This window comes from Staurois parvus, unplaced genomic scaffold, assembly GCF_062004578.1.
Source record: "Staurois parvus isolate SC_StPar_1 unplaced genomic scaffold, SC_StPar_1.0 ptg000425l, whole genome shotgun sequence".
NCBI classification, from domain to species: domain Eukaryota; kingdom Metazoa; phylum Chordata; class Amphibia; order Anura; family Ranidae; genus Staurois; species Staurois parvus.
The window spans coordinates 1,263,521-1,285,617 of NW_028318221.1; the positions used below are offsets into that span (position 1 = coordinate 1,263,521).

The 22,097-nt window shown below is 37.7% G+C and overlaps 1 protein-coding gene across 1 annotated transcript in view; it reads left to right on the plus strand.

Moving 5' to 3' along the window:
• The window catches only part of UNC13A (unc-13 homolog A), a 227,412-nt gene that overhangs the window by 79,931 nt on the left and 125,384 nt on the right, over nt 1-22,097 (plus strand). The window contains exons 11-17 of the mRNA XM_089687413.1: nt 4,685-5,146; nt 7,707-7,785; nt 16,224-16,276; nt 18,057-18,135; nt 18,238-18,243; nt 21,068-21,139; nt 21,232-21,451. Of these exons, the coding sequence (XP_089543539.1) occupies nt 4,685-5,146; nt 7,707-7,785; nt 16,224-16,276; nt 18,057-18,135; nt 18,238-18,243; nt 21,068-21,139; nt 21,232-21,451 (971 nt within the window). The remainder of the gene's footprint in view (nt 1-4,684; nt 5,147-7,706; nt 7,786-16,223; nt 16,277-18,056; nt 18,136-18,237; nt 18,244-21,067; nt 21,140-21,231; nt 21,452-22,097) is intronic.

Sequence of the window (22,097 nt, forward strand, 5' to 3'; positions counted from 1 at the left end):
AGGATTCCCAAAAGTCTATTAATATGAAACCACTTTAGAGAAGGAGGGAGGAGGAAGCAGGTTTCCATCAGGAACTTGTTCACTGCAGCTTCACAGAAGACTCAGATCTCTTAACTCCCTCAGTGCTGGAAGTTCAGCAGCAGGAAGAGGACTGGGCACCCCTCCATAGAAGATTTCTGTCTGTATAACATGGGAGAATACTTCATTACAGGTTCCTATAGGGTAGAGAATTTTTGTTATTAGTTAAATTTAATCTTTAAGCTCAGCAGATATGCAAAAAGGAACACCTTTGCTCTGTAGTAACCCTAACATTAATTTTGCAGATAGCTGCTTAAAGTGCAGAGCGGACATTGGAGATCACCCAAACACCAATATATAGAGAAAACGAAAAAAATCAAACTTGCAGCACCTTGTATATTTATTAAGAGACTTGTTTGTCATACCTGATTAACAGATCTGGAAAGTTGTTATTTTGATGCTTTTTTACTGAGTGTTTTACTCTCTTAATAAATATGCAAGGTACTGCAGATTGGATTTTTTTTTATGTATATATATATATATATATATATGTATATATATATATATATATTTTACAAATGTTTAATTTCTGTGTTGGTAAACTAATCTCATTAGAAATATCATGAATTTATCATACAGAGAATGCTTACAATTAAAAAAAATACACATTTAAAAAAAAAAACAAAACTCAGATTTTCCAAAGCAAAACATCATCAAGTTTATGAACAGAGTAAAAATTGCCCAGTTATAATAAGTTATATTTTCCCAGGAAAAACTGTATTATTTAGCACACATCTTCCTATATTTTGTCATTTACTTGTGACATACTTGTATACTGTAAAGGACTGTTGTCCGTGACGACTTATATAAAGATTTAAAAGAAACCTTAATTTTCTATCTCTGACTTTTGTTACCTAATGAGTTGTCTGTGTTCATCATACATGTGCATTTGTGTAATGGAGGGACAAATTTAGTCATTCTTCCTAAAGCATACTGTCACATGACTACATGAAATCGTCCCTAGTAAGTGGGATATTTTCAACAAAGTAACATTTTTAATCAGTTAAACTGAAACATGGGTGAAAGACTGAGATGTGTCCTCCTCTGCCCTCCTCTTCCCCTCCAAAACTGAGGACTCCAAAATCAGATTGCACTTTCATTGAGGCTGTAGGGAAACCTGGAATTTGGCTCATCCATTCTGATACAGGGTTGATCTTGTTAGTGTTGTTGTGTGAAAAGGAACAGGTTCAGTCTATTAAGATAATATAAATGTTTTTCTTACAATATCAAGTACTGCAGTTTATGCAGACTCAAAACTCGTACTGCTAATACTTTTTATAAGATGCTTGGCAAAATTACAAAAAAACACAATTCTGTGTATGATAATACAGAACTAGGTAATATATCTCACAATCCTAGCATTACACTACATGAGGTTCAGTGAACTTACTGTTTCTATATTAAATTTTCAGAATATTGTTAAGTAATTCTTGGCCTGTCATGGGGTGTGTATTTGTATATCTGTCTGCATGCGCGCTTAAGGTTTTACTGTTGCAAGTTGGGGTCAGTGTATGATCTATTTTTTTTTTTTCAATTTACTGAAAAATCTACATGCTATGGTATATGGGCTCCACTGTTCAATTGTTTGTGATACTTTGCAAATTTATAAAACAAAAAGAGAACTAATGCAGAGCTATGCTGATAAAACCTTACATAGATTTTAATTATCTTTTACATATATCTTACATACTACATATTACATAATGAACACAGCTGGATCCTCTATAACCCACTCCAAGATCATTTTGTATGTTTGAAAAATTGTGATATGTTAGTTGTCAACATGTTGCCCTAGCTATAAAATACAGCACGACACTGAAATTTGTTACATGCTGGGTTATTGAGTGGAACTGAACTAGCCCATTTACTAATTGTAATGATCCAGTTCCTGTAATTCACTGGTATTCTACCAGTGGAAATTTTCAAAACTTAGAGTCGTAATCTATACGGAAGAATTGGGCAATAAAAATTTTTTTTTAATTTCTTTATTTCAAGGAGTTATGCTAGTCATATTTTTTGAAATGGTATAACTTTCTGTTTTTGCATTTTCCTATCTGTTTTCTTGATGGTTAATTTTTTTATGCTGCAGTGATATCACTAGTTTTGTCAATGCTGAAAATCTAAAATGAAACAGAGTTCTGATGATGCAGCACTTCCTTGTAAAACCTCTATAAATAAAATAAGAACAGTAACCCAGTGCACTATTCTTGCAAGTATGCACATGCACTATCATATATGCATGTGCATACACATATGTCCCACACAAATATGCACTTAGTTAATATTGCCCTGTATAACCATCACAATGGGCTTACCTTCAGAACAATGCACTTGATAAAGCAAATTTTGCTTTATATATGCTTTTAAAGCTAAAGTTATCTTTTGTATACCAGCTTAAAAATATATCCAAAAAGTAGGCCCAGAAAACTGTGCACAGAGGGAGAAGTCACACACGCTCGATCTGTGTCCAAAATATTTTCTGTTTATTATACAAAGAACAAAGGTTTTTCACTTCTCTAAGAGATAACAGTTTAGTCATGTTACCGCTAACTGAAAAAATAGACCTCTTTTCCATGAGTAGACCACTGATCAAGCCCACCCATGGCTGGGGAGCTTCCTGGTCTTCTTTAGCAGGTGCTCTGTTCCTTTGTTTGAGGCTCTAAAATCGTTTGCATAATGACCAAATTTGTTGAAACCTTGATCGTGATGTACGGTCCGTGGAGTCAACTTCTGGTCTAAATTCCTTCAGTTTAGGTTAGTTCAGTAAGCTTTGACTTGCACACATGGATGAACACATGAATGCACATATGGGGTTGAGTTACGAAAGGCAAATATCACTTTGCAAGGGAATTTTCTCTTAACTTGATGTGGTGTGAATACACTTTGGAAAGAGTACCCAATCATGTGAAAGAGAAAACAATATTCTTGCTTGCACATGATTTAATGATGGAAGCCAGCAGAGCGTCACCTCATTCACCAAGCTAAAGGAAATGTCCCTCGCAAAGTGGACAACCTATTTGCCTTTAGTAAATTAACCCCAACCCCATAGAGTCTGAATTACTAAAGGTGTGCTCATGCTGCAAGTGAGAATGAACAGAAAATACTGCTCATTTTCCTATTAGTTTTGCACATGCACAGTGGACTGTGTGAACATGTTTGTGCCCCATGTCAGAAGCACACACATGCACAATACAGCACAAAAATAGGCTTAAGCATGTACAGATGCAGTGCTATGGAACCATGAAAGCATGTAGATTCATAACAAATGTCAAAGCTACATTAACAATAACAATATATAACACATGTTTTGTTCTCAGTATATATTATCTTGAGGCCTATGTGTAGCCATGCAGATAAACCCTGTCATCATCTAAGATGTATGTAAAATTCTAAAGAATGTAATAAATCTAAACGAATTCCCCACCTCCAGGGATAAGACAAACCTTCTCTCTGGTCAAGTGATATTTCTTCTAATAAGTCTAGCTGTCTCCACTTTATTCTGTGCATGTGCATCATGGCCCCATTATTCAGAGATGCCACATGATCCTCAGTTCACACTCATCCACTTTGTGGACATTGAATCCTCAGCCAAGACCTCCTTTGGCTGGAAGGTCTTGCACATTGTGTGATCTGTAGGACTTTTTACTGATGGAAGTTGCCTGTAAGATGTGAATGTATTTTTTGTTCCCTCACCACTTGCTTGGAACGGTTTTTTGGACAGCTGGGTGGTTTACTGTGTGCTCCAATGAATCCTGAAAGAAAAAAGGATATTTGTGCTTTCTTATAATAGTTGGGGGATACAAGGTCTGCTCGTATGGCGGGCAATAAAAATGGGTGGGATAAAATATATTAAGAGAGACAGGGGAACTTAAAATGTACAGCTTTGAGGAAAGAAGAGAAACCTTTTATTATTATATACATGCATGGAAAAGACGTCCAGCAGAGTTAATTAGTAATTTAACAGTAAGTGAATTTAAACATGCTCAGGATAGATGTAGATATATACTCAGATATAAATAAAAAATTAAGAACAATGCTAAACCCCCCCCCCCTCTCTTCCAGAAAAAAGAGCTAGCTAGCTGGACTGCTTGGTCTTTTACTGACGCCACTCTTCTACGTTTTTATATTCAATTGTAGTTAACAGTGCTTTTAATATGGGACAGAGTATTTTTGCTGGTGAATTATTCAAAGGGTATTGTGGAAGATGTATATTTTCCCTTTGATGATGAAAGAATGTCATCAATTCCAGTAAAAATTTTAACCAGCACAGGTGGAAATTTATTTTTAGTTATTTGAGACTTCTGAGACAGGTATATACTTTAGCCTTGTGACATATTCCTTTTACAAGAAAATGTGAAAATGTTAGCTTGCAGCACAATATTTCTTACAGAACACTTACAGAACACTGATAATAATCCCTGATATATTTTAACTTTTTATCATGGAATTCTGTAGAAATGTTGAATTGACTAAATACCAGAAAAATGTATCTATGCATTCTGCTGGTTTAGTATGTACTGAGTGTAACAATGACAGATGGGGGATATACTTTAATTATTTTATTCTTCTGCTTTCATTTTTCTGCCCCATGTTTTGATCTCTCTAGTCCTACTGGAAGCAGTCGATATGCCTCCTCTGGGGAACTTAGTCGAGATTCTACACAACTAAGTGATGATTTTGACCCTGAAAATGACAGTCTACAGGGTTCTGAAATAGAAGAAGAACGGGACAGAGACTCGTATCACTCCTGTCATAGTTCTGTCAGCTACCAAAAGGATTCTCCAAACTGGGAAGGAGACGAGGGCCCTGAAGGGTACAGTGAAGAAGATGATGATGAAGGTGGTTACCCTGACAGCAGGGGTCAGCTTTCTGACAGAGAGCTTTATGATGATGATCTTCCAGAAGAAGAAGGTGAAAAATTAAAACATGAGCTAGAGGACACATTGTACTTATCTGGAGAGAGTAAGGAGAAAACACCCCCAGAAATTCCAGTTCAAAAAGAGCCGACTCCAGAAGCTACACCAGAGAGTGAGGCAGTACCAGCAGTTCAGGAATCTTTGATGGACAGGTGAGAAGGAAAAATACAGTTTAGGATGAGTTCTGCACACTAAGAATAATAAGAGTAAAAATGAATGTATTTTTTGAGTAGAAAAATAATTGTAATTATGTTTTATTGCTTGTACTAATGGAATCTAGACTATTTAACTACATAGAAAAGAAATGCTTACTACAGAGGGTTGTTGGTAACTGATCTAATTTGCTTATTTTTAAGAAGCCTGTAGGTTTTGGCCTGTCATAATTTTTTCTGCATTACTTCATCAACCAGGAAGAAGCCTATGCTTATCAGAAGTCCCATCACCTGATATGCATGGGCTTATTCTGAGATGGTGACGCACCAAGTGATAAAGGATGCATAAGGTTGACAGCCCAGAGCATGTACCTGTGCTGACATTTCTTTTCTAAATATCTCCACTAAACAAAAACTGTGGGCTAAAGTGTGAAGGCTTTAAGGGAATCTACTACAAAAGTAAATGCCTGTCTCTGAAGCCTCTGATGGAAGCAGTTCTCTGATTCACAAACTTAATTCTAATTTTGAAGCAGCTACATCATTTAAACTGAATTTAAATAGCCTCATCTTTACAACTCTAAAACTACTGACATTTTAGTCAGACAAAGCCTGATTCCTATCTGAGACTTCTGAGACAGATATGCACTTTTGCCTTGTGATATATTCCTTTTACAAGAAAATTTAAAAATGTTAGCTTGCAGCACAATATTTCTTACATAAATGGTTACGTGCTTTTCTCTTTAAAGCGTTATTAAACAAAAATGTATTATATTGTAGCTTAGTAATTCTTAGGTGTGGTGGTTGATTATTTTACAGTTTTGTCTTTATTTTGACCTGGTTATCCAGCCATTGAGTCAGTTGTAGATTCAATAACCTCCCTCCGCAGGGTTCAGTTATTGCTCTTTTTGCAGACCAAGCTGTCCAGTAAAAGTTTCAGTTAGAGGATTGTCACAAACCATTTAACACTGACAAGGATTACAATGGTCAGATTTTGCTCATTCATGTGAAACCTTCATCCGAAAAAGTAAAAAACGTTTCCTCTAACTGCTTAAAAAGTGTTAGCTAGAGTGCATCTAACACTTCCCTCTCTACAGAATTAAATGCTGCTGTGCAGCTGTGTCTGCTTGTTTCTCCATCCAGAGTGCAGACACCATAAGACAGGAATAGTGTTACTGGAAGGATCACCAGGTGAAAATAATGTGAAAAAGCCAATAAAAAGAAAACTAATGTGGTCACCACATTTAAGGATTGGTAAACTATAATATATTATATTTTTGGTTTTTAGTGTATTACAGCTTTAACTAGCATATTGCTTTACTGCTCGGCCAGGGCAACCACATGCAAATTAAAAATATAAATGGAGAAGGTAAGTTGGACAGTATGGAACTTGTACAGTGATGTCTTTAACTGATGTCTACCAAGCACTAAAATGTGAAAGTTCTTTAAAGCAACATAGTATGTACACTGATCAACTATAACTTTATGGCCACTAATAGGTTAAGTGAATAACACTGATTATCTTGTTACAATGGCATCTGAAATTCGGTGGGAAATTTTGGGCAACAAATAAACATACTGTCCCTGAAATTGATGTGTTCAAAGCAGAAACAATGGGCAATGCAGTTTATTGTGTACAGGACTGCATAGCTGCAGATTGGCCAGGGTGCCCATGCTGACCTGTGTCCACAGCCAAAGAGGCCTACAATGGACATGTGAACATCAGAACTGGACCACGGAGCAATGGAAGAAGGTGGCCAGGTCTGATTAACCACATTTTCTTTTACATCATGTGAATGGCCGGGTGCCTGTTCATCGCTTACCTGGGGAAAAGATTGCACCAGATGTAGTATGGGAAGAAGGCAAACCAATGAAAGCAGCCTGATGACTACGAAATGTTCTGCTGGGAAACCTTGGGTTCTGTCATTTGTGTAGATGTTACTTTGACATGTACCACCTACCTAAACAATGTTGCTGACAAAGTACACCCCTTCATGGGAATGGCATTCTTTAATGACAGTGACTTTTTTCAACATAATGCACCCTGCCACACTGCAAAAACAGTTCAAGAATGGTTTGAGGAACACAACAATGAGTCCAAGGTGAACAAACTCATGCTGCTCAGGTTGGCCTAAACCACAGGACTCTCAATCCAGCATATAAAGGGTGCCAGCCTAGCTCGCAACTGTATCCAACACAAGGAAAGAATTTTGGATGCCGGCTCTCCATAGATCTTCTTTCTTTCCTCCATGGAGACCCAACCTCGGAAATTACAGCATTTAAAGGATCTGCTACTGATGGTTTGGTGCCAGCTACCACAGCAATACCTTCAGAGGTCTAGTGACGTCAGTGCCTCAACAGGTCAGGGTTGTTTGATGGCAAAATGAGGACCTTCTCAATATTAGGTAGGTGGCCATAAAGTTATGGCTGATTAGTGTATATAGGAATATTATATCTGAAGTCGTATCTTAAAACATTACTATTGCCCCAATTAAATTGCAACTTGTTATGTCAAGTTTCCTATCCAGTATTATTACATTTATTATGTCTTCACAAATTACAGAGATGAGAGCACAGGAATGTCGAGGGCCAAGTCTAATTGGCTCAGAGCATTTAACAAGGTGCAGATGCAGCTGCAAGAGGTATGTATAAAACAGCTTCATCCACCAGGTAAAACTGGGACTAACAATAGCACATGTACTGTTATGTAATTCTTCTTTCATCTGCTCAGTAGCCAAAGCTCAGTCACCTTTTTGTTACCTTGTCTGACTGGTATTTTATATGTTCATATTTTGTTTTGTTTTATTTGTATTTGTATTTTGTTTTTTATTTTTTGTCATTTGTTTGATTTTTTTTTCCATTCAGAACGACTCCCTCTCTCTGCCCCCTCCCTGCTCATACCCTCTTCCCAAACAGCACTTTGTCCCATGCAAAGAGGCCAGGGATATCCAGTACAGGTAGGTGAGCAGTAAATGATGATGATCTCAAGGTGTTCTCTGAGCATGGGCTCAGGTATAACCATGGAGCCTAAACCACGTATTAAAGAATGTCATATTTTTCTATACACTGTGTCTATAAAAAGTATTTACCCCGTTAGAAGTTTTTATGTTTATTATCTTAGAACATTGAAACACAGTGAAAGGAATTTTGTTTTTTTACATCGATCAACAAAGATATACTATTTATTATCAAACTGAAAAATGATCTCTGTAAAATGATTTAGGATAATTATAATAAAAAAAATAACAGACTGCATAAGCATACATCCCACTTAATATGACACGTACATCATTGATGTAACCAATTTTTTTCCAAAGTCATACAATCAGAAAAATGTGAACGAGTTTCCAGTGATAGTAAAAATACCCTTGTAATGTACCCTTATAGTACATAATGTCTAACCTACAATTTCCCAGAAGGCACCTGGGAGACCCTGGATATAGCTAGAAAAAGGTTCCATTGTGCGATAAAACCAAGAATGCACTTTGTGGCTATTAGAGCAACCACTTTAGCATAAGCTATACACTTCGCTTGATCATAAATGCATAATTTTGGTGGTGACAGCATCATCCTGTCACCTCTGGGGATGTTTTTCTGTGGCAGGCCAAGGAAGGCTTGTGAGGGTAGAATAAATATGCAAGGTAATCCTGGATGATAACCTAATACAGCTTACCTGACACCCGAAACTTGGCAAAAGATTTGTCTTTCAGCAGGACAACAAAGTTAATGGCCAAGTCAGGATACAGATCACAATCCAATGGAGAATCCACTGTGGCTGGATTTGAAAAAAGGCTGTTCAACAATATGCACTAGACCAGTTTTGCAAACTGAAGTGGGAAAAACCTACAAAGATGATAGATACGTATCCACACAGACTTAAGGATGCAAATGCTGCCAAAAGTGCATCTACTAAATGCTAAAGCTGGCCATATGTGGCCATCCTGATCTACTTTTGTTGAAGAGACAAGTTGGAAAGCATTTGTTGATCAACTGCTGCATCCATTGTTCACTATGTACTGACAGCACTGGGTCCCGTTGTCAGAATTCAATGTCCGGTGGGGATTGCTCCATCCACCTTGTTTGTGTTTAGGAGGCTGATTTAAAAAAAAAAATATCTATGGCCAGCCTAAGGAAAAGGGGATGTTCACTTAAACAGTCAATCATTTTATCTTTTTTTTTCATTTTAATTGTTTTTAGAGATTTGTAGAGATTTGTATTCACTTTGACAGGAACACTTTCGAGGGGGTGAATTATTTTTAAAGGCACTGTAGTAAGGTTTCTTTCTGAAGTAAAACATTTTAGCCAAAACGACACAAGTGACAATAGACAGTAGGACAGTAAGTTCAGTCATTTATAATATATTTTAAATAAATGGAATAATTTCAATAAACGTTTTAATAAAATAGTTTAAAAGTAATAGGACCAATGGAATAGATTAAAAAAATACAATAAGTATTTTACAGTATTAAACTGTTTTAATAGAGTTATTTTAACCCGTAAAAAAAAATTATTTCTTTTTAAATGAAAATTATGTTTCCATTCCTCAAACTCCATTGCTTTGTGCTGGCTTAACTGAGTAACCACCACATCTTACATTACAAGTGCCACCCCACATATTTGTGTTGCAAAGAAGGGTAGAAGTTGTGTCTGCCCAGATCTATTACATTACAAACGAACAAACAAAAAAACAGTTCCCTCCATCCAAGTGGACGAATTCCATCCAACCCATCCACCCCCCGCAGGGACATTGTATTCTGACATGGCTCATACTGCTGTCAGAATACAACGACCAGTGGGTGCAGTCGCTGATCTACAAAAGCTTTTCAGTGTGTCTTTTTGACATATATTGTTCTAAAGATTAACTTTTGTTGAACAAAGAGGACCACAATCAGATCGAAATATGGCTGGTCCCTGCTGAACCTACTGAATTGCATTCAGTCTATGCCCAGTTTTACTGTTGTGCCTAAAGTCATCTTTAGAAATTGTACAACAACTGTAACGTGACAGTATATGTAGGTCTAGAAAAATGGAGGTTGTCAATACAAAGTCTGTCTGACTTCATATCTATTTCTGTGACTCCAGTTGGGCTTTAAGGGCAGTAGGACAAATATGGTGGGTACTTTATGTGCACAAAATATATGTAATTACTAGACCCCATATCCACACTAATGACTACTTTTCTTGTAGTGTTGACTTAAACGTGTTGCCTGTCACAACAAGCCCACATAAATTGGGGCTGACTTACTAAAGGAGTAGAGGACTGTTCTATAATGTTCACGTTGCAAAAGTAATGTTAACAGAGCTTATCAAGTAAGATAAAGCTGTGTTCAATCATATGCAAGTTAAAATCTTATTTTTTGTAATTTTCCCTTGCAACAACCTAATTCTTTTGATTTATCCACATCCATGGTATTATACAGCTTCCATTATTTTAATTGCACATATTACTTAGGGAGGGGTAAAAAGTTTGTCTAGGCTAAGTTTCCAAAGGCATTGAATTTTAAAGCAGCCTTTAACATGTATTAACATGCCTATGGCATTAATACGCATTTCAGATGCATCGCACAGAATGTTAAGTCATGTCAAGCAATGTTCCTCAAACGCCCTTTGAGATTTTTTTTTAATTTTGTTGCAAATGGCAATTTCAGTAGAAGTGAATGCAGGTGGTTGAAAGGCATCAGTACCTGCCACACTCTGCAGGCAGCATTATCTTTGCCTCACTGCAAAGAAACGCTGACGCTGCCATGTGTATACCTCCTGTTTTAACAATTGTGAATTTACAGGCGGTCAGGAAGAGGTTAAAAACAAGATCCAAACACCTATTTTCAAGGCCTTTGTAAACAAGGTGTAAGGATGCTTTCAAAGCAAACCACATTTTGCTGCAATGCACATATTTTCGAGCATTGTGATTTGTTGCAGTGCCTTACGCAGCCCATTAAAAATTATTCTATATCATCTGTTGAGGAACACAACTTGTTGGTAAACAATATATTGTTATACTGCTGCCTACAGGAGAAATGGACATGAAACACAAAGAAACTGATGGGCAGCCCCCTAGAAACTGCAATCCTCTCCACCTCACACGTTGCCAATTACACTAAAGTCTCCTTCACGCAGGATTTTACTCACATCTGCAGTGCATATACAGCTCATGCCTGTGGCTGGATTCACAGGTGAATACACCAAGTTGCAACTGCTCAACCTGTACAAAGTAATAACAGGCTAACATCAACCAGTTTTTGTTCTATCTTGATCTACAGGACAATCTGGCTTTCAGCTCCTGCTGAATTAAACTATTGAAATGGTGATGGGGGTAAGAACTCTATGTTAAGGATCTGAACCCAGGTGATCAAAACTTGTGTTTAAATCTGTCTGCACCTGTAGCTATACCTCCAACAGCTCCATTAGTGATGTGTTTTTTGGTGGGGAGGGGGGCTGGTGGCTTTCCTGGAGACTTGGGGAAGCCACATGGGTGTGGGAAGTATTTCTTCAGTTTTTCAGAGATTGTTGAACTAGGTGATTACGTTCCGACTCCAACCAAACTTGTTTGTGGTTCAAAAACCCATAGAAAGCACTTTTCCTTTTTGTGCTTTTGGTAATTTTTAGAACAATCATTCATTTAGGTATTGTCTCTTCATCGCAGATATTTCTTGGCATCCATCATGGATGCATATTTTCACATTCCCATCTTTGCAGATCTTCAGATTTCTCTTTGCTTTGCTGTTCAGAGGGTATGTACAAAGATCCTTGTTCCAGTTCTTGATCTTCTTTTTCTAGGATGCTTTTGGTCAGCATTGCTTTTGTTGCTACAAGAGCAGATATCTCTGACCTCTTGAGCTTGGATAACTTCAGATGGATCCTGGAATTCTAAGAAGTCATCTCTGATTCACATCATTTGGAATACTTGGGCCTTCTCCTGAAAACCTTTAAAAAAGAAGTGCGGTATTCATAAAAAAAAAAAATCATACTCAACTAGGTGGATGCTACTGTAAATTGATGCTGCATATGTCCCCCTGCCGACTCTTAAGATTGAGACTGAGCAATCAAAAACCACTGACTATCAGTCACCAGCTCTCTGCTTTGCCCTTCCAACACTCAGTGGAGTGCTGGGCTATGGAGGGGGCAGGAGCAGTTGGCTCAAACCCCCAGTGGCACGTTGAGAGGCTGAGGCAGCTGCCAGTCAGGCATCTGAGTGGATTCCGAAGTTAATGTCAGGATCCCTCCAGAGTCTAGTATGGCTGAAAGATGTCATCCGACAGCGGACTTTAGCCCACTGCTGGCTAAATACAGGTCCCAAGAGTGCAGAACTAAGGGAAGCAGGACCAAAAAAGTAGGATCAAAAAGGTTTGCCCCTACTTCTCCTTTAAAGCCAGCATCTTCCTACTACTGGAGAGGTTAATTAAACTGCATCAGGTTCAGCAACTTCAAACCTGACAGGGAGCTGCATATAAGCTTTTTGATTGATGGTATTAACATTCAAAGCACTTCTATTAACTAGCAATGGTGTTAAAGTGGAGCTACAGCCTGAACCCCAAAAATTAAAAGTGAGCAGCTACAAATACTGTGGCTGCTGATTGTTAATATAAGAACACTTACCTGTCCAGGGATTCAACAGTGTCCTCACCCAAGCCAATTCCTCAATCGGCTTTCAGTGCAGGAGACGCCTTCGTCTATCTATCAACTATCCAAACAGAGGGCAGTCCAGTAATTTTCTTAGCTCCAGATTGGCCTTGAAGAAAGTGGTAGACCAACCTTGTTCATCTGTTAGCTGACACTCCTTGGTTTCTACCAGATCGGTCAGATCTTTTCTCTAAAGGACCAATCTTCCACCATGCTTTTTAGTCTTTGACTTTGATGGCTTTGATGGATGAACCAGGTTCTGAGAGACAAAGACATTGTGGATTCTTTAATTCTGACAATGCTTAAAGCTTGTAGATCTTCTTGTCAAAAGAGGTCTTTTCTTCAGGTCATGTTCTTTTCTTACCTTGGGGGATAGAACAATATTTTATTCCTAGCACCATAAAGGATCAGGTATTTGCCCTGTCTGTTCTTTCCTAATGTCACCTTGCTACCAATTCACTACTTTGTACTATTATTCAAGGATTTCCTCCTGTTTGACCCCACTCCAACTGTGATATTTAATCCTAGTATTTTCAGTGTTACAAAGCACTTCATTTGAACCTTTTTTTTATATATTTCCTTGATGTTGTTATGCTGCAAGGCATCCTTTTTTTTGTGGCTGTCAGGTCGGCCTTCCAATTATCTGCATTGTCTTGCAAATGTCCCATTTGATCATAATTAAAAACTAGGTTGTTTTGGGACCAACACCCTTGTTTTTGCCCAAAGTGGTGTTTTGTATTACTTTTATTGTATCCAAACCCTGTTCACACAGAAGACTTTCTCTCCATTGCCTGGATGTGGTAAGGGCATATATGGTTTACCTCTCAGCCACTGCTTCTTTTAGGCAGAAAAGTGGTCCTCCAGCTTCTAGTTCTAACATCTCTATGTGGCTTTGCCAGGTTTTTGTGTGTTGCTATCAGTTATGTGATAAAGTGCCTCCTTTACCGTTAAAGCCAACCCTGTTAGGGCAGTGAGTAGTTGGGTCCTTTCACACTCAGGCATCATTTGTTCAGTCACGTTTTTGCTAAGAAAAATCTGATTCAGTTTACATTAGTTTTTACATCCGTTTTCTGTTCTAGACTGAATGTCCATGAGAAAGGGCCCTTTCTTGACCTTTTTATTGTCAGACTCCTGTGTATCAGATCTGTAAGGCTTCTGTTCACATATTCTCCAGGTTTTTTGAGGTCAATATATCTACCTTTCTGGATGCTATTTTTGTTTAATTGCATGTATTTTTCTTAAAACAGCTGTTTAATGCACCATTTCCCCTTGTGAATTTTTTCTTCTAGGGCTGGTTCACTTGTGTTGTTTTGATGTGTCTGCCCCTCTGGACTACTTTTGGATGTCCCTATATTGCTTATTTATATTCAAGCTGTGCCCCTTAATAGACAATATAATAGAGTAAATAGGATTTTGTATTCACTGTAAAAGCCATTTCTCAGAGCCCATCGAGGGACACAGATTTTAGCCTCTAGTGGCTGGCCTTTAGTTTCTATTTGTCAGGTTACCAATTTTACCATGTTTTACCAAGTTTACCAGTTTTACCAAACTACTTAGAGGAAAAGTATATAATTGCTAGTGAAAAAGTCAATCAAGCAAAAGTCCCTGTATTTAGTGAATAATTGCCATCTGCCAAGCTCAAGCAACTGAGTTTTTGGTATGACAACATTTTTTTGTACCAATAACTAATAACAACATTATATGGCATTTCATGTCCTCTATAATTTCATTTAAATCATTCACTATTTTCTTTTGTTATTGTATGCATTATTAATATGCAGTGTGTTTGTTTGTGTATGTGTATTTTAATATAACAATATTTGATTCTCAATTTGCAATGTATGTATGTGTGTGTTTTCTTTTGCTTTATGAAAAGTGATTCAAGAAAAGTAATTTACTTCTATGTACCCTTATCCATATTTGTTTTGTAACCTATGTTACAACAGCCCTATTACTAATTACTGTTAAGTTACACCTTCCTGACAAGTTTGGTTTTAGGGTAGGCTGTAGAAAGTATCTATACTGTATACATCTGTAACAAGACAACAGTTGGGATCTGTGTTGGCAGACTTTATTAGGCAAATGCAGATTGCGTTTGGCATCACATCAGTTTGAGATACTTCTCAGACTATTCAGAATTCATTGTGGGTACTGTTGGCCTGCATTTTGCCTGCTTCACCTGTTTTTGCAATCCTATAGACCTGTATGAGGAAAGAAGCAGTTCTAACAAACAAAAGCTCATTAACACAAGCCCTAATTTATCTTTGTTGCTACCTCGGAACTATTAAAGTAGATTTATTTTTGTTTCTGTATCCACATTGACTGTGTTTCCATACCTTTCCATCCCAGGGAAACTCTTCAGTATGGACATTCTTAAACCTTGTACATACAGGCTGAAAAACTGCTGAAATCAGATGGTCCAGCAGGAACTTACAACCGACTTCTGTTGAATGGGCATGCTGGAAAACCAGCAATTGACCAGAAACTGATCAGCGCTGGCTGCCAATAGCTGTCAGTGCTGATCAGTGTGTTTTGTCAGGGGGTCGGTCACCCTGTCAGAATACAATGGCAAAGTGGAGGAAAACGGGGGATAATGCTGCACTAACATCGCTTGTGTTAGTATGGCAATCTCTCAGGTTTTTTTTATTGTTCAGCCTCCTGGGTTAAATAAAAAAAAAAAACTATTGTGTACTCACCATCAGGTAGGTTATTGTTCTGTCCTCTCCTGTTATAAAGATTCCTCACAGTCCATTTGTTTGTTTGAATACAAAATAAAGCAAATCTCCCCAAATGAGGATCTTACGCTTCTCTGCTTTACTAAAAAATAGTTTTGAAATTAAGAGATTTCCCCTCACTTCCAGTCATGATGATATTAAGGACTACTTCCCTAGTGGAAACTTAGACACCAATAGAAACTTTAGCCTTCCTGAGCTAACAAAAATGTTTTGACTGGAATTACACTTTAGTGTTTTGCTTGAGTCTGTTGAGGAGAGATAGCTAACACATGGGGACTGATGAGTGATACGTGTGCTAACAGTAAAACATGTTGATACCCATAGCAGCCAGAATCATTGTTAGTTTATTGGTTGCTATGGACAACAAGAAAAGTAGCATTTAGCGTATCAGCCCAGTGGCTTAGCCAACAAAAATTATTTCCTCACAGGTGACAACTCAGTGCTTTAAAGAAATAGTTTTTTCACTGCTGGTACGCTGCCTTCCTTGTGCTGTATGCGTGCTGAGAGCTATTTTCCCATAGACAGCCTCTCGAGGGTCTATAGTTCTGTGTAACAATGAACAAAATGAATTACTTTGCTGTGTTACAATATGAAAGATACCAGAAAGCTGGAGTTTGACAATTAGGCCAAATGTGCAACAGTGAATTAGCATATATGCAAACACACAAATTATTATCCTCTAAAATAAAATTTCAGCACATAAACGCTCACTTTTTCTCTTGCAGGCGAGAGGTGAAGGCAGTGGAGATATGTCAAAGTCACTGTGGTTTAAAGATGGGTATGTGAAAGGACAGCTTTTTATCAACTGAAGTCATTTCCTAAAATATTTGTGCTCTTAATATGAATATACTTATACATCCATACATATACGTGGCGGTGTTTTATAGTGCTTTTCTTTTAAACAAGAATGGTATATACTGTATGTACAGTGAAGGAAATAAGTATTTGATCCCCTGTTGATTTTCAATGTTGTCCCACTCACAAAGAAATAATCAGTCTAAAAATCGAATGGTAGGTGTATTGTAACACTGAGAGACAGAATAGCAACAAAAAATTCAAAAGAAATGCATGTCTAACAAATTAGGCACTGATTTGCATGTTCATGAGGGAAATAAGTACTTGATTCCCTATCATTAAAAGACCCAAGAGTTGTCCAAGGATGTCAGGGAAAAGATTGTAGACCTACACAAGGCTGGACTGGGCTACCAAACTATCGCCAAACAGCTTGGTGAGAAGGTGACAACAGTTGGTGCAATCCTTCACAATTGGAAGAAACACAAAACAACTGTCAATCTCCCTAGGCCTGGTGCACCATGAAAAATCTCATCTCGTGGAGTCCATCCAGTTCAACCATTAAAAAAAAAAAGTTATAATCCTACACCCACAGTTGATCCAGCGGAAGGCAAAAAACCCAGCACAGCATGAGCCAATTTGCTCCTGCAGGGAAAAAAACCTCCTTCCTGATCCCCCGAGAGGCAATCGGATATTCCCTGGATCAACTTTACCTATAAATGTTAGTATCCAGTTATATTATGTGTATCCAAGAAATAATCCAGGTCCTTTTTAAAGCAATCCACTGAGCTGGCCAGAACCAACTCTTGAGGGAGTCTATTGCACATTTTAACAGCTCTTACTGTGAAGAAACCTTTCCGTGTTTGGAGATTAAATGTCTTTTCCTCCAGACGTAAAGAGTGCCCCCTTGTCCTCTGTGATGACCTCAGGGTGAATAACTCTACACCGAGTTCACCATATGAACCACTGATGTATTTATACATGTTGATCATATCCCCCCTTAATCTCCTCTTCTCAAGAGAGAATGAATTCAGTTCCTCTAATCTTTCCTTATAGCTTTGCTCCTCCTTATCAGTTTGGTTGCCCTTCTCTGCACTTTCTCAAGTTTCCTAATGTTCTTTTTGTGAATTGGTGCCCAAAACTGAACTGCATATTCCAGATGAGATCTTACTAATGATTTGTACAGGGGGAATATGATATCTCTCTCTCTCTGGAGTCTATACCTCTTTTAATACAAGAGAGGATTTTGCTTGCTTTAGAAACTGCAGCTTGGCATTTCATGCCATTATTAAGCTTGTGATCTACCAGAACTCCCAGATCCTTCTCCACCATTGATTCCCCCAATTGTACCCCCCCTAGTATGTATGATGCATGCATATTCTTAGCCCCCAAGTGCATAACCTTACATTTATCAACATTAAACCTCATTTGCCGCATAGTTGCCCAATTAAACAGTGCATTGAGGTAGGATTGTAAATTGGAGACATCCTGTAAGGATTTGTGAAGAAAATCATGGAAGCCATTGGTGCCTTCATGTAGCTTCTGAATAGTCATGTACCTTTTCCAGTTGACCCTGTTTCTTTTCAATGCACTTACTTAAGTTTAAAAATACAAAGTAAAAATACTGCTGCAAAGTTATGTACCAAACAAGGTACATTCTGTTATGTAGAAATAACATTTCATATGTATTATGACAAAATAGTTGACCTTTTTTACCCTATTCAGTATCTTATGCACTTTGTTCTTGTTGCCATGCTCACTGTCAGGCCTGCTGGTGGTCTGATAATTATTGACAGTATGCCGGACATACGAAAGAGAAAACCCATACCTCTTGTCAGCGACTTGGTGAGTTTTAGCTAAAAATACTTTTAAAGCTGTTTTTTTTCTTTTTTCAATTCAATAACCTTTTTCTCATTTTTTTATTCCATGCTTTCCCCATTTGTAAAGGCAATGGTAATTTATATTTCATTATATTTTCTTTAGCATTTAAGATTTACAGAGACATGCTGATGCCGATTGATGAAAGCAAATGAACAAGAACAGGGATAAACAATTACAATACGTTTCCATTGAGGAGATGTAGCAAATGTAGACGCACAGAGAGATTGTGATCCCTGAATGTAGCTGATTGTACACTGATGTTTTGGGGTTGGCCCTAGTTTGCTGTGCATATTGAACATTCAAATTATGCTGTTTATGTGCCCTATGTTCCCAGAAGTCTCCAATATGCAGATGGACATTTTACTTAACAATGAAAAAAGCAAACACTAATGTGGCTTCATTTAATGTGGCAATGAAATGTGCATGTACCAGGCATGTCAAAAAACCCTTACCCTTGTTGATGTAGCTAAAAGGAAGCATATGTCTTTTTCAAGCACCAGTACATGGAATCTGGTATGCAAGCCGAAGCCTGAAATTTTGCACATGCACAGGAAGATACTTGCATGCACAGTAAATTACCCCTCTGCCAACAGTTCACTGTGGCCTTCTACAAATTAAGGGTTTTTTTTGCAGTTTCCTCTAATGGTAGTCATGCCATTTCTCTTCCTCCACTCCCAAGTAGTTCAGTTTGTACAGTTCAACTTAAAACATGTGTCTAAAGGGATTGCACATTCTGTAAGATGCTATTATACAATTAAACTGTATGGACCCCAAAATGCCTATACTGGAAAACACTGTTATTGTTTGGCTGTAGTAATTCCATTTTGGAATTCTATAATAAACTGAAAATATCAATAATATATTCACTCAATAAACCTGACCTTTGAGTTTGTAAAGTGGAACTTAAAGGGTATCTCCACTGTCGTGGGAAAAAAATAACAAATAAAAAAAAATATAGCATACAATTGGTACACAAGTCATATTGTATTGAATATTATTAACAAATACTTTTCCTTTTTAATCTGTAGCCACTGTAATTTTCTGTAAAATGCAATGCAATATGGCGACCTGAAAGCATTCACAGATGTTGTACAGAACACCCCCCTCCCCAGACATGTAATTTCCTGCTTGTGTGATTGGCTTACTGATTTTTCCCAGAAGTCTACACTAAGATACAAGTCAGATTTTATGTATCCTCTGCAACAAAAATTAAATTTTTGGTGAAATAGTGCCAATGGGAAATCACGTTTAAAGGGATGCAGATGCTGCCACTTTCCTGTAAGTGCAAAAAATTAAAAAGCTGAAAAAGGCACTAGTCAGGACCTGGCAATTTAAGTACACTTCCTGTCTTTCTCTTGCTGTCTGGTCCTTCCTGGTTGTTATGAGTGGCCCTGGCCTAGCGTAGAGCCAGACGCATGCGAAGTTGGCACTACACGTTCTGCCTGTCAGTGCCTGTGGGACCAAGTAATCTGTGTGTTTCTGAGCCTTTTAGGCTTTAGGCTTTTTATTCATCACACAATTGAACATTTACACACTAGAGTGGAATTGGATATTGGAGCGGGGTGACCCATACATGTCAAATAGGCCTGCAATTCCTTTATCTTGTGAGTGCAACTTATTGCATTCATTTTTATTTAATAAAGGTTTTACAGTAGGGCAACTGCACGGTTGTTCTTTACTATAGATAATCCCTGTAAGTACGGCAGTTGATTGATAATTATAAAGTCACTCCCATTCACATTAATTTTGCACTTCGACACAGACAAACAAATAGCTATTTCTTCAGAATGACAAAATGTAGGAATCTGCAACAAAATTTGTTCAAATTCTTGCAATATATATAAATCACCCAGAAGGGAATGTTTTTTTGCTCAACAAAAGTGCAGTTACTCTTTAAACTAAGACTGTAAAAAAAAAAAGAAATCTGGATAAAATGGGGTTTTTAAGCCTGTCCCGCTTGTGAGATTTCTACAGTTTTACCATGTGATCACCAGACCAGGAAGTAAAGGGGAACCTCTTGGTAAGCAACACAAACAGCAATAAATGTGTTTTCTTTTTTTTTTTTGTAAGAATGGAAAAGGTTTAGAGACTCTGTCAGAGGTTTATTGCTGTTTGCGATTCTATTGAGATGTTCTTCCTTATCCTATATGGTCACCAGATGGGAACATGGAAAACCCATATTCTCTGTTCAAAATGTAAAAAAAAAATTGTCTGAAAATGAACATTGCAGTGCTAGCCTAAACTCATGAAGCATATGCAAAATTTGCCTACAAATTGCTTTGCAAATACAAAATTCTGGGTCATTTAATTCTGTCCAGACACGTGTGCTAGTGTATATGATAACAATAAGCAATTATTTTTTCCCTGTAAGACAAAAGGCTCTTTTTGAAGTCAAACATTTCTATTTCTTCCTCCCCGATCCCCCTTCACGACTTTACCATTGAGATCAATGCACAACCATTGGTCCCTCTGTACATGACAGGGAGCTAGGTGTAATCCTAAATTGGCCTGTCCTTCGAGCCCCACATCCAATCACTGGCTAAATCTTGCTGCCTTAACCTCCAACATTTCCAGAATTTGCCCCTTCCAAGCTCCATGTGCAGAACCCTCCTATTCCTTCTGTTTTGAATTGCATTGTAATTTTACTGTGCCCCTTTATATTGTAAGTGCTGTACAAACTGTTGGCGCTATATAAATCCTGTATAATAATAGTATTTTTGAAGATGTTATATCTGAAAAAATCTGCAAGAACTTCAAAATATGTTTGGTTTCAAAGGTCATTTTTAAATTGTTTCCGTTTAGAAGTAATTTTAATGGAAAATTTGTTCTTAAAAAATGTATTTTTCTATTAAATTATTGTTTATTATTTATTACATTACTTGTCTTTTTTTTCCAGTCCTTGGTACAATCTCGAAAAGCAGGCATAACATCTGCACTTGCAACAAGCACTTTAAACAATGAAGAGCTAGTAAGTACTTTAAATTAGAACCAAACAATTGTTACTGGTGTAGTTTTTTGTGCTAACATCAAAGATTTTTTTTCCTTTTTTTTTTTAACCAGAAAAATCATGTTTACAAGAAGGCCCTGCAAGCTTTAATTTATCCAATTTCCAGCACAACTCCTCACAATTTCGAGGTGTGGACTGCCACGACCCCTACTTATTGTTACGAGTGTGAAGGGCTTTTGTGGGGGATTGCCCGTCAGGGTATGCGCTGCACAGAATGTGGAGTTAAGTGCCATGAAAAATGCCAGGACCTCTTAAATGCAGACTGCCTACAGCGTAAGTCTTCTATGTACTTATAGTGTTTTGGGGGTTTTTTTAGTAAAACTGAATTGTGTTTCTGGTCACCATCAGAAATAAGGGGATTTTGTAAACCGATATTTTAACTTATGGGTCTTTTTTCCCTTTTTTTTCTCGTGTTTCCCTATTTGCCATCTGCAAGATTTGATATAATGATTTCTTCTAACAAGCGTGGTTGGTTCTAAAATTGGAAGGTTCAGCACTGTCAAACCCTGGCTTCCCTGGCCAGGGTAGAGGATTAATGGGCACAGCCTGTGCTTTACCTAATAGACCCCTGGTATTTCCTTAAAGAGAACCTGTCTCATGTTTTAAATTTACATTGACACTGTGATCACTAGGCTTGACAAAGGGGATCCACCCCAAAATGCGCCACTGTGACCACCACTCCATTATTTGACCTACTTTGTCAGGAACGTCATCACCTCTCTGCCTCAGAACACTTCACTGAGCCAATTCTAGGATAACTTCTGTTCCTACCCCAATTACTGGCCACGTTTGAGTGTTCTTTTGAACTAGACTTTGGGGAACTACTCCAGGCCACAGATACTTTACACTTTCTCTGTTGTAGGTGCATTTTATTATTAAGTTTTCATTCATTAAATTATTATTATGCAGGTGTGTTCTC